Raw genomic sequence first — 13,564 nt, forward strand, 5'->3', positions numbered from 1 at the left:
AGAGGGAAAAGGTTTCAGGAGCAGGGATAGGGACGGTGTCCGGGCAAGGGCGAAGGGCTGGGAGGGCTCATCTGAATCATCACTAAATAGCTGGAGAGGGGAGGAGGCGATTGTGGTCAGTGGCTATTGATTGGTAGACTAGCTTCGGATGGCAGTCTTATTCTTACATAACGTCAGTACTGTTACCACGAGGAAGTTTGCTGTTGATATACTATTTAATCCACCTGGTAGTCAAGTTCAGTCAATTGTCCAATCCGGGACCACATATCACATTTAATTGTTGTGCCTCTCTTTAGTTTGCTTAAATCTGAAGTAGTTCCCCCAGTCTTTGTCTTTCATGACCTTGACCTCTTTTAAGAGAATGGGCCATTTATTTTGTAGAATATTTCTCAGTTTGGGTTTGTCCGGTGTTTCCTTATAATTGTTTTCAGGCAGTGCAGTTTTGGCTGGAATGCACAATGTTATGTCGTCTGTGAATTCCCACCAAGAGCACATGATGTCAGTTTCCTCTCTTATTGATGATGTTAACTTTGACCGGTTACTTAAGGTAGTGTCTGCCAAGTTTGCCACCAAAAAGTTACTATTTTACTCATTGTAATTTACTCCTTGTAATTAACTTTAAAACTAACATCCTATATCTTATCAAACTTTTATCTGCCACTGTTAGCATACATTAATATCCTTGCTGGGACCAATTATTACTATGATGGTTATCAAATGGTGGTTTTTCTAATCACATAATTCCTTCTACATTTATTAGTTGGCATTCTACAGTAAAAGGGAGCACTTTCCCTTTTCCTCCATTTATTATTCATTTCTTTATAAGAAATAAAAACTCATGAATTCTTACATTATTCAATGGGTCATGTTACCATTTGTGTTAGATTTTTAGAGCTGTAATACGACAGACTGATTGACTTAAAGAAGAAAAACTCATTTTCTCATAGTTCTGAGACTAGAAATCAGAGAACAAGGTGGCAGTAGGTTTGGTTTCTTTTGAAGGCTTTCCTTGGTTGGGATGGCAGTGTTCACCATATATATCTTCTCATGGTCTTCCCACAGTAATTATCTCTGTCCTCATCTCCTCTTCTTACAAGAACACCAGTTATGTTGGACTAGGGCCCACCCATATGATCTCATTTTACCTTAATTACCTATTTAAAGGTCCTGTCTCCAAAACAGCCACATTACAAACCACAGGGGTTTAGAACTTCAACATATGATTGGGGGGGGGGGTACAATTCAGATCCTAACACCATCATTATTAACTTGGATGCTCAAATTGCCTAAAATTTGATGTATTTCCCTGTATGAGTCATGGCGGTACACAGCTATGGTCTTTACGGTGTGTAGCGGTCTCCCCCCCTCCCTTCTCTACCTCACTTCTCCTCCCCTTCTTTACCCTTCCCTTCCCTTCTTCCCCTCTTCCTCTTCTTCCCGCAGCATAGGCCTGACAAAGCCTAGGCTGCCTAGCAATCAATTCACAGATCCCTTTGAATGAAGAGGAGACAGGTATCTTTGAGCAAGTACACTTTGTAACATTACAATAGGTACTATAACTCTCCTTCTAACATTATGTCCAGGGTTACTGTGCCCCAAGGAAAGAGAAGTACTTTGAAAGTGGTTAAGGATTTGGCTAGATTCCAAGTCCCTGGGCAAAATTACAGAACTGGTGCAAGGAAGTTTAGGGGGAGAGGACGTGGATGGACCTTTCAGAATAGGCCAAAATTTGGGAAATATTTATGTCTTGTTTAAATGCTATTAAAAGGACTTCATAAATTGGGCTGCCATACAAAATGTCATTAACTGGATGGCTTAAATAACATATTTATTTCTCATAGTTCTGGAGTCTGGGAAGTCTAAGATCAAGGTACCAGCCAGTTTGGTTTCTGGTGAGAACTCTTTCTGGCTTGCAGAGAGCAATCTCTTCAGCGTGTCTTTACATGGGGTTGAGGGAGGGGGGACTTTGTCTTTTTTTTTTTTTAAAGATTTATTTATTTATTTTAGACAGAGGGCAAGAGAGAGTAAAGGGGAGGGGGCAGAGGGAGAAAATCTTCAAGCAGACTCTCCCGCTGAGTATTTGGCTCAATGCATGGCTGGATCCCATGACCCATGAAATAGATCAGAGCTGAAACCAAGAGTCAGACTCTCAACCAACTGAGCCATCCAGGCATCCCTGGGACTTCCTCTTCTTACAAGGCCACAGTCCTAACACATTAGGGCCTCACCCTGATAACCTCATTTAATCTTAACTACCTCCTAAACCTACCTCCCCACTAGTCACATTGCGGGTAAGGGCTTCAACATATGGATGGGGGAGGGAGGGGACACAAGTCAGTCCACAGGCAGACTCCCACTTCAGAAAATGCTTTTTTTTTTTAAAGTTAAAGTCACATTTAATTTTACTTAGCTAGTGAAAGTTTTCCAAAACTCCATTCTTCCTTGAAGCGATGCAGTAACTCACAGATTAGTTAAGTATAAACACTATCTTGAAATTCTCTGAATCATAATGCTTTCATGCTAGACCAGGGCTTACTGGGCCCAGTTATAAGTACCCACTTTTCCCCCATCAACTATCTTTTGGGAATTGACTGGGGTATCTTACTTTTCCTTGGCAATAATTTCTCAGCCAAGCCATGGTCTCTTCCATTTTCTTCAGAGGAAGCATTTTATAATCAGGTGAACAATAATAATCCGGTATCCTGTGGATGGTCGTCTTTTTCATGAGCCCCTCAATGCTTGCTCAGTGAGCTCAGGAATAGGATGGCTCTAAGAACAGAGAAAGAAGCCCTACATGAGCTCAACTGCATGTTCCTCCACTTAACATGATTTACCTGGCTGAGTGCCCAGTTTGCCAGCAGCACTAACAATGACCACAGTAAGCCTCCGAAATGTACCTATACCTTGAGCGGCCCTATGACCCACTTCGTGAACGAATTATAGGACCTCTTCGGTATTGTTTTTTTAATAGACATAGGGTTATATTTGTTTTTCCTGCACATCATTATATTATCATCAAGACATTACACCAAGACACTACATATCAAATAACTCATTTTACTATGAGACAAGTAAGGTAATGGGTTAATTTCTATGGGATTTACTGGTCTTTTCATCTACCTCCGCATCCAGAAGCTAAACCTATAGGATGATGGAGGGGCACATTAAACACTCAGTTATGGCACCAGCCAAGAGAAAACATCTTTGAAGGTTGGGGTACTGCCCTACGATTTGCAGAGCCTGTTTTGAACCAGTGACTAATAAATGGGATGGCTTCTCCAATGACTAGTATACACAGATCTGGGTCTTGCTCTCCAGGCATCTTGGTCATTTGGTAAACTACAACATATGCTTAACCTCTTATGCTTAACTAGGCTAGTTTGTTTCTGTTAATTACAACTTAATTATCTAGACTAATATACAATGCTTACCCTACCTCCCTTCTCCCTGACCACTCTCCTTCTTAGCAATTACCTGTCCTATCATAATCCTTCAGTCTTACTGTGATAATACCTGAATATAACTAATACTGTGATTTTAAATGCTGATAGTACCTTGATGTATAACTTGAAGGGATAGTTCATAAATCTTTTCATTTCCAAGTACTACTTTTATCATTTATCTTCAACATACCCATGTTTTGATGTTGTCCCAAATTTGCATTTATTATTTTGCCATTACTGATTCTGATCAGCATGACATACAGTATTACCATATTAAGTTAATTAAGTTCCAGTTAAAAGCAAAAACATCAGTGTTTTAGCCTATGTATCACACCTTTATTAAGGAAGAAAGTATATGTACATGGCAGGCTTTTCAAATTACTGAAAATAATATGTAAAATGTCATATTATAGACAGATACATAGGAACCCTATTTCTACTAAAATTTCAAAAACTGACTCTTAGAAATATAAAATAACCTAAAAACAAACATTTGTAGACATCACTCTACGTTCCAAGTTTCACTCCTTCACAGTAAAATAGTGAACGAAGTACTTTGGGTTCTTTGTATCCAAGAGTATAAAAAACATATGCTCCTTGGATGGAAAAATTGTTTAAAAAAAAAGGAGAAAGCATTTCTCTGGCCTATTTTTAATCCAGTGCAGTCTGGAGCATTTGCAGTCTGGACAGAGGGCATAGAAGAAATATTTTGGATTCCTTATTATTGTCCTCTAATGGTTCAGAATTCTTGTATTGGTTTATGTGTGTTTAGTTAGTTGAAAGGTGTTCAACATTCGTTAGGTTTACAGGCTATTTTCACTTAGAAAGCCCATCCCTTCCTCTCTTCATCAGATTGCTGAGCATATTTAATGTTCAGGGTGACTTAAAACTGTAAAGGTTGGGTTAAACAAATAGAGTTCCAAATTACAGTTGACCCTTGAACAACACCACTTAAACATGGATTTTTTTTTTCTGGTACAGTACTGTAATGTACTTTCTCTTACGGTTTTCTTAGTAACATTTTCTCTTGTTTATTTTATCATAGAGTATGTAATATATAGAATATAAAAAATGCATTGTTTATGTTATTAGTAGGATTTTCTGGTCAGCAGTGAGTTATTAGTAGTTAAGTCTTTGAGGATTCAAAAGTTATACATGAATTTTTGAAATGCATGGGGGAGTTAGTGCTTCTAGCCTCTGAGTTGTTCAACAGTCAACTGTACTAATGGGCCACTTCCAAATCTGGACATTGAATAACTCATAGCTGATTATAGATGATAATATGATCATTTTAACTGCTTAACAATAAGGGGATGGGCCAGTGTACTGAACAATGAACATCAGATGAACTTGTTAGTATTTGCTCTGAGAGGGAATGCAGCCTGTCACTTTTAATTCCCACAGCAAGTATGAACTTTTGCACAATGAAAGCAGGTGCTGCAGAGTTCTCAGAAACTTGGAGCAGCAATTCTGGTGAATAAAAACCAAAGTCTTGTGTTAATTCTGTTCTATCACATTTACCTGTTGGGATTTTTTTTTTAAATCACTCTGAAATGCTACCGATTGATATCCAGAAAAACAAAAATAATATCTAGATGGCAAAATCCTTCTTAAAGCATATATACTTCCCAACTTTTTAGTATGAAGATTTTCAAACTCAAAAACGTTGAACAGTAAAACTACCACCTATGTACCCTCCACTTTAAATTCAACAGTTGTTAACACTTTATTGCATTTGCTCTAATGCAGTAGAGCAACCTGTTTATCTTCATTTATTTTAGATTTTATTTACATTTATTTCAGCGACTCAAAAAGAAGTTGCAGACAATCATGACACTTCACCCATACATACTTCAACAGACATTTCTTTAGAATAAGGGTATGACTTAACGAAGTTATTTTTTTTTTTAAAGATTTTATTTATTTATTTGACAGAGACATCACAAGCAGGCAGAGAGGCAGGCAGAGAGAGAGAAGGAAGCAGGCCCCCTGCAGAGCAGAGAGCCCGATGCGGGGCTCGATCCCAGGACCCTGAGATCACGACCTGAGCCGAAGGCAGCGGTGTAATCCACTGAGCCACCCAGGCACCCCATAACGAAGTTATTTTTAATAATAATAAGAGTAATCTTTTAACGCAGGGGTCAGCAAACAATGGCCTACAGGCCATATCTGGCCAGCTGCTTGATTCTATAAACGTTTTATTGGAAGACACCCACTATATATTGCCTGTGGCTACTTCTGTGCTACGGCAGAGCTGAGTCGTTGCCACAGAGAACATATGGCCCCAAAGGCATAAAATATTTATTCTTTGGCTCTATAGGAAAAGTTTGCCAATTCCTGCTCTAGTAAACACAAGTGTGGAAAATTTTATAAAATCTTCTTGAGTCAAAAGATATGTCGTTTTTGCATGGTAAGTGCTTCTTCCCCTAGTGTATAGGTTTTGAAAAGTTGTGAAAGACTTTAGATGTGGGTGGGTGACTATGGTAGGAAGGTTGAAGAGATGAGAGTTGGAATGATGAAGAGATCTAATATTCACTGCATATGTGTTCTGTACAAGGCCCTAAGCTAGGTGCTTTATTTTTTTTAATATTTTTTATTTTATTTATTTGACAGAGAGAGATCGCAAGTAGGCAGAGAGTCAGGCAGATGGGGAGGGGGAAGCAGGCTTCCTGCTGAGCAGAGGGCTGGATCCCAGGACCCTGAGATCTTGACCTGAGCCGAAGGCAGAGGCTTAACCCACTGAGCCACCCAGGCGCCCCTGCTAGGTGCTTTAGACACCATTACGTTTACTGGGATCCTCACAATACTACAAGGTAGACATATTACTTTAGTTTTCTGATGAAGAAACTGAGGCTTAGGGAGTTTAGACAATTTGCCCCAAGTCATGCAGATATTAAATAGAAAAACCAAGAACCTAAGACTGTCTCCAAAGAAATGTAGCAAAATCAGTTAAGATTCCCTAAGAAGAATTCTCAAACATTTTGTGGTCATGTTTCATACATAAAGTAAGTGCTCTGGGCTTCTCTGGCTTCCAGTACAAGACCACAGTAAGATCACTGGGATCTTTAAAGTATAGCAAGGACATATATAGTTAGGACCAGAAACTTGTTATAATGAAAAGCACACCAGGTAAGTCTTACCAAGTACTTTAATTATTTAATCTCTAAAATGGGGATACTAAAAAGCTTTGAAAATATAGGGCTCAATATAAAAGTATAAAGCCTTATATTAAAAAAATATATATACATTTAAAAATAAGTAAATTTTATTAAATAATATACATTTTTAAAAAAATGAATAATATACATTATTTCATTTTTGTCTTTACCTAAGCAAGCATCCCTCAAACTCAACTTGTTATCTCATTCTTCAGTTTTTTTGTGTTTTTTTAAAAGTAACCTTTACCCCTATCATGGGGATCAAACTCACCACCCCAAGATCAAGAGATGCATGCTGTACCAACTGAGTCAGCCAGGTGCTCCCTATTCTTTAGTTCTCAAATTCTAATATTTATAAGAATCCCTGAAACTGCATATTAAACACAGATTCCTAGGCCTCACCAGAGATTTCTTCTACATACCTGGGTGGGGGTCCAAGAGTCATATTTCAAGGTACTTTTGAATAAAGATTTTTTTTAATTTTATTTATTTATTTGACAGAGAGAGATCACAAGTAGGCAGAGAGGCAGGCAGAGAGAGTGAGAGGGAAGCAGGCTCCCTGCCGAGCAGAGAGCCTGAGATCATGACCCGAGCCGAAGGCAGCGGCTTAAACCACTGAGCCACCCAGGCGCCCCTCAAGGTACTTTTGAATCAGGTGATCTGGTAGCCATACTTTCAGATACTGCTTTCAGATCTAACTGGTGTTTCACAAGAGCTATTTAAAGTAACCACTTTATTATTAAAAAGGAACTTTACATAACAATTCATGCTGTACAATAATTCAAGTAGTACTGAAATATGTAAGGTAAAAAAATGTCCTCTCCTCACCTACTCTCCTCATACCTTATCCAGTGGTTAAGTTTTGATGGTGAGCTTTCCAGACTTGAATTTTCTATGCATATACAAACACATATATTAAGAATGATAGGGGCACCTGGGTGGCTCAGTGGGTTAAAGCCTCTGCCTTCGGCTCAGGTCATGATCCCAGAGTCCTGGGATGGAGCCCTGCATCAGGCTCTCTGCTTGGCAGGGAGCCTGCTTCCCTCCCCCTCTCTCTCTGCCTGCCTCTCTGCCTACTTGTGATCTCTCTCTCTCTCTCTCTCTCTCTGTGTCAAATAAATAAATATAAAAAAAGAACAGCTTAAAAAAAAAAAAAAAAAAAAGGACGCCTGGATGGCTCCGTTGGGCGTCTGCCTTCTGGTGGGGTCTTGGTCCCAGGGTCCTGGGATGGAGTCCCCAGTGGGGCTACTTGCTCAGGGGGTAACCCACTTCTCTTTCTGCCTACCTCTCCCCCTCCTTGTGTGCTCTTTGACAAATGAAGAAAATCTTAAAAAAAAAAAATGCTTAAATAAGGGGCGCCTGGGTGGCTCAGTGGGTTAGGCTTCTGCCTTTAGCTCAGGTCATGCATGATCCCAGGGTCCTGGAATCCAGCCGCGCATTGGGCTCTCTGCTCAAGGGGCAGCCTGCTTCTCCCTCTCTCTGCCTACTTGTGATTTCTCTCTGTCAAATAAGTAAATAAAATCTTTTTTAAAATGCTGAAATAAATATCCTTGTTCACATGACTTTGAGAAATTGTGATTGTTTCTGTAGGATATATTCCTAAAGTTGACACACGATAACGGCTTCCCTACTGGTACTGGTCCGATTTTACACTTTTTTGGTACTAGCGGGAGACGCTCTGTGCTTGGTATTTTGAATGATCCGTCACTGGACATTGATATTAAGGTCCAAAGTTCACAACAAAAATATTTGTAAATTACAAAAATATTTGTAAATTATTGCTCTCTGTGAAAATTCGGCTTAAAAAGTTGCGCTAACACCGCCACGAAAGAGGTGAGTTTGGGGAAGTCTGCGTGGGGCTCCACCGTTCTCCGAGAGGCCGGCAACTTGGGCGAGGGCAGGAGAAGGCACACAGCTGCTTCGGCCTGAGGGGAACTGACGCAGGAGGGTGGACCCAGGAGCAGAGGCTCACCGGAGTCCTCCCCAAGAGATGTGGCTTCGGTATAGATGAGCTCAGCCTCACTAAGACCATGGTCCAGCCGCCGCCGCCCCTTCACACTGTTCCCTCCCGCCTCACTCTCAGTCGGCTTCTCCAACTCCCTCCTGCTGACGTTCCCGGTTCCCTCCTGACGTTCCCGGTTCCTCAGTCCGCAGCTTGGAGCAACACACTAACGCAACTTCGGGATCTGCAGGAAGAGGGAGCGTGCAGCTCTACCACCACTCTAGCTACCTGTATCAACAGCCGTCAGCGAGGCCAGGGTCTTCTTGCCCCGCCCCTTCCGCCTGCGGCTCACTTCCGGTTCCGACGTCCCGGCTTGGCTGTGAAGAGCTTTGCATTGTGGGAGCTCTTTCCTTTCTCTCTCCCGGCCATTTTGGCGGCTGCTCTTGGTGAGTGGTCTCAGCGGGGCCCAGGTTTAGGCAGTGTGGGGATCCCAGCGAGTTGCCGTTTGGAGCTGCGATCCTAAACTTCCTGTCCTGTCCTCTGTATGTTCTAGGTTGGGGCCGTCCCGCACCTAAGGCAGGAAGATGGTGGCCGCGAAGAAGACGGTGAGTGAAACGCGCCGGGGCCGGAAGCCGATTCACGTGGAAGACTGAGTCTGGGCCCCGGGCGGGCAGATCCGAGCACACTGGGGAGACAGCACGCACGCTGGCATGGAGGGGCCCAGGAGGAAGCCGAGTGGTTCTCTCAGTGATTTAGGACCCTAGCCTTAGGAGGTTTATTAAATGGCTCGGCTTCCAGAAAGCTTGATGCAGTTTGAGATGGTTCAAAAACAAGACCTTAAGGTCCGTGTTAAATGTTTGCTTTGTAGAAAAAGTCGCTGGAGTCGATCAACTCCAGGCTCCAGCTCGTTATGAAAAGTGGAAAATACGTGCTGGGGTACAAGCAGACTCTGAAAATGATCAGACATGGCAAAGCGAAGCTGGTCATCCTCGCCAACAACTGCCCGGCCTTGAGGTAATGGAAGGAACCTTGAGGGTGTGGGTCCCCCACTGTATATTGATCGGAGTGAATACCCAGGAGTGTTAACCGTGGGCAGTCTGGGTAGTATGACCTCGGTTTTATGTAAATTTTTACAAGCGAGCACTTGGAGAAGAATTCACGGTTTCTTAAGTGGTGTTTGGGGCTGACCCCCATCATGTTTTCTCGTGTAAGCTTATCTTCGGGAAAAAAAAGTGTGGCAGAGGGGTAAAAACCACAGAATGCCGAAGTTTGAGGGAAGCACAGGCACATATTTGTTTTTCCATGTGTTTTGTGTCCTGCCTTTTTGGTCATTTCTTTAAAAATAATTTTTCGAACTCGTTATAGTGTAGAACAGCTAATACGACAAAAGTTGAGGTGGGCGGTGGAGCTGCAGGTTCCTAGTTCCCCAAGTGTTTGCTTGACTTTACTGTTTGGGAAGTGTACTTAGTATGGAAAATAAGTTAAAGAAACTTGGACCGTGCAGTTCCCTACAGTACATTGATTTTTCTGTGGTAATGCATAACCTCACAGGATTTTACATAGGGTGCCTGTACATACTTGGCTTTCCTGGAGTACTCCATCCTCCATCCCATCCTGTGGTTTGGTCTTCAGGCTTAACCTCCTTTAGGTCTTCAAGCTTAATCTCCTATGTGCTTCTCAGCACAGTTCCTGGTCATCTTGTTAAATGCTGGTTCTGATTTCATGGGTTTGGGATGGGACCTGACATTATGCATTAACAAGCACTCCCACTACTGCTGGTCTGCGGATCCATAATCTGAGTAGCGGTGCTGTTCTATTAGAACTCTTCAGATTTGTAAACCTTCAATGCCCACCTGCTCAGTTGACACAGACGTGTGTCAGCTTTGTGTAAGTAACATCACTCCCCATCTAAGATTCAGAGCACCAGAGAGTAACAGAAATAGCTTATCTTTTAAAGATAACATGTACTTGAATTTGGAACCTTCACTTACTATTCTGTGCCTGAATGTCTTCATTAGTTATAAAAAATGGAGTACATACTACTTAAGAGGTTGTCCTGGAATTATATGGAGTGTCTGGTGACTAGTCACTGTTAACTAAATACTTTTATTTCACATCTTAACTCTTTTCCATGAGCGTAGTTACAGTGTTAAATGTAGAAATTCATTCAGAAGATACTTGATGATTCTTGCTGAAGATACTTGCTGATACTTACTGATCCCATTTCTTATAGGGGATCAAAGGAAAGGATGGTTTGTTTTGGCTAATGGATATGGTACTTTTTTAAAGAGTAACAACTGGTTTAGTTACTGTTGGAAAGCCTTACCAACATTAAAACTAATGAAGAAAGTGGTAACGTTTTATTTGTCAGTCATTTATGATGGTATTCATTCGCTTGTCTTTTGGTTTCTGAAGGAAATCTGAAATAGAATACTATGCCATGTTGGCCAAAACTGGTGTCCATCACTACAGTGGCAATAATATTGAATTGGGCACAGCATGTGGGAAATACTACAGAGTATGCACACTGGCTATCATTGATCCAGGTATGTTTTTTTAAGTCAGAATAGTTTTTTTCCTTTATAATGTAATTACAGGTATTCTTTGCTATACCAATGTCTGATTCCTAGGTTCAGATATTGAGAATTTGGACAGAACAAGTAATATCCTGTAGTTTTATTTCACAGAGAATTAATAATGAATATCATTACATTGTAATAGATCTTGTTATAAATGAAATTTTTTTACTTTGAAATGAATTTGGTTTGAAGCACTTACATAATTAGGACCTTGGTAAAGGTGAAATTATAAATGTGGAGAGTATTTAGGTGCAGTAGTTGAAGAAAGGGGTTCTTTCTGGCTGCCTAAGAACAGATAGGTAAAATTAAGTTGAGGAAAAGAAGTTTCTACAAATACAGATCATGTTATATTTTGAACTTAAAGTTTTTAATTCATAAAATACTGCGAATATTCTCGCTGTTCTGATTTTGTAATAATCAGGGCAGGCTAAACATTCGCTATATTAAGACCATGCATGTGTCCCCAGACCTAGTTCTTTCCCTAGGTCTGGTTTTATCAATGCTGGTGATAAACCAAGTCTGACTGATACGATGTATCTTATGTGGGAAATGCCTGTGATTAGGTATCTGATCATCTTGAGAAATGACAGCAAAGCTAGTGTCAGAACTTTTAAAGATAACCTTGCTAATTTGATGATTACCAGTTGTGATTAAATGAATCGTAAAACTATTGTGTTTTATTTTTTAGGTGATTCTGATATCATTAGAAGCATGCCAGAACAGACTGGTGAAAAGTAAATCACGCAGAATTTTTCTTTAATAAAACTGCCCACAGCTTGTTTTAAAAACACGGTGTTCGTTGCAGTTTTTTCTTTCATATCTTTTTGTTTCCATACCCTTTCTGAAGATAGGATTTGAGAGGATAAGGCAGTTAGATGTGGTGGTAAGACTTTGGGTTAAGAACTATATGTCCCAGTGTTTGTTTTCCTTTTTGTAAAGGGAGTGCAGAGTTCCTTTCCTCTACTAGATTTTTTTAAAGATTCCAGTCTTTTAAAAGTGTTGATACTATTGGCATTTTATATTTGAGTCTGTTTGAGAGGCAACAAAGATCAATACGTAGAATTTAACCAGAATTGCAATTTGTAATCCGGCTTAAATCTCCAGATTTGAGTAGCAGAGAGGATAAAATGAGATATGTACTCCCCTCCCAAAATTTTGTGTGTCTGAGAAAAGTTCTGTTGAACTTGAATGAAGAAGGATTTTTCCTGCGGGTGTGCAAGGCTTGAGATAGAAGATCTGTACTTGGAGCGCTTCAGAAGAATCCCAGGTCTTCAGTAAGTGCTAAGTACACAGTCGCCCAAAGTTTGTTTTATATTTTATTCCTTGAAGATAACATTGTGAAGAGTGTTTGGCATTCAGATTTGGGGGAAACTGCATTCCATAATCTTCCAAGTATGTCTGACTGGAACCCTTTTCCCTATTTATTTCTTTGGGGACGTTTTCAGGAGTTACTTGGGGAAAAAATATATCTTGATTTACGGAGTCAAATGTGGCTGGTAAAGTATACTCTACACAGTCCGTGCTGGGCTTTCAGGCTGCAGCGGGTGTCAGAATTAACCTTGTCTTTTGGACTTAAGATCTTTTTTTTTTTTTTTTTTAATTAATTTATTTTTTTCAGCATAACAGTATTCATTGTTTTTGCACAACACCCAGTGTGGACTTAAGATCTTAATCAAAGATCTTAGCTCCGTAGGCAGTTCAGGTAGTAGATGAGTGAGACATAGGAGATGAGGATGCCATCAGTGCACTGTACAGAATGTCCGTGTCCCAGTATTTACTGAACTTGGAATCACAAGAGTCCTTTTTAATTACTATGGAACAACCACAGGTGGGTGAAATTCCCAGTTTTGTATAGGAAAGGGAATGAGTTAATACTGCATGATTTTAATTTGTGTCTGAAGTTAATCTGAGGTTGTAGATAAAATTTGAAGAATAGCTGTTACTAACTAGTTTTCCTTTTTTTTTTTTTTAAAGATTTTATTTATTCATTTGACAGAGAGAGAGATCACAAGTAGGCAGAGAGGCAGGCAGAGAGAGAGGAGGAAGCAGGCTCCCTGCGGAGCAGAGAGCCCGATGCGGGGCTCGATCCCAGGACCCTGAGATCATGACCTGAGCCGAAGGCAGCGGCTTAATCCACTGAGCCACCCAGGTGCCCCACTAACTAGTTTTCTTACTGATTGTTCAGTTACTTGGTATTTCTCAATCCAGGAGCACTACTGACATTTTTCCATGGGACAGTTCTTTGTTGTGGAGGACTGGATCCTGCAGGATATTTCTCATGGTTTTCCGTGTTGTAATGATACCCCGAAATGTCACCCCATGTTTTCAAAGTAGCATCTCCTGGTTAAGAGCCACAGACCTGTGGAAATCTGTTAAACGTTCTAAAGTGCTCATAGAGACTAGTGTGCCCAAGGTGGTTTAAGATGTTTGAAGTTTGTCCTT

At 40.6% G+C, this 13,564-nt stretch overlaps 1 protein-coding gene and 1 non-coding gene across 2 annotated transcripts; both read left to right on the top strand.

Moving 5' to 3' along the window:
• The first annotated feature begins 8,897 nt into the window (after positions 1 to 8,897).
• On the top strand, positions 8,898 to 11,910 carry RPL30 (ribosomal protein L30). The gene is made up of 5 exons (XM_045987329.1): positions 8,898 to 8,989; positions 9,097 to 9,148; positions 9,412 to 9,557; positions 10,959 to 11,089; positions 11,811 to 11,910. Exons 2-5 carry the CDS (start codon positions 9,128 to 9,130, stop codon positions 11,858 to 11,860), a joined length of 348 nt encoding a protein of 115 aa, XP_045843285.1. The 5' UTR covers positions 8,898 to 8,989; positions 9,097 to 9,127; the 3' UTR covers positions 11,861 to 11,910.
• Positions 11,505 to 11,636, top strand: LOC123928598. Its single transcript, XR_006815781.1, has one exon. It is a non-coding gene; the product is annotated as a small nucleolar RNA SNORA72 (small nucleolar RNA).
• Positions 11,911 to 13,564: the final 1,654 nt, after the last annotated feature.

Source organism: Meles meles, chromosome 1 (assembly GCF_922984935.1).
Source record: "Meles meles chromosome 1, mMelMel3.1 paternal haplotype, whole genome shotgun sequence".
NCBI lineage: Eukaryota > Metazoa > Chordata > Mammalia > Carnivora > Mustelidae > Meles > Meles meles.

Coding starts and splice junctions, on each gene's coding strand:
- RPL30 (XM_045987329.1), top strand. CDS start 9,128: ATGGTGGCCGCGAAGAAGACG. Junction 9,149..9,411: donor TGGTGGCCGCGAAGAAGACG/GTGAGTGAAACG, acceptor TTTGCTTTGTAG/AAAAAGTCGCTGGAGTCGAT. Junction 9,558..10,958: donor AACAACTGCCCGGCCTTGAG/GTAATGGAAGGA, acceptor TGGTTTCTGAAG/GAAATCTGAAATAGAATACT.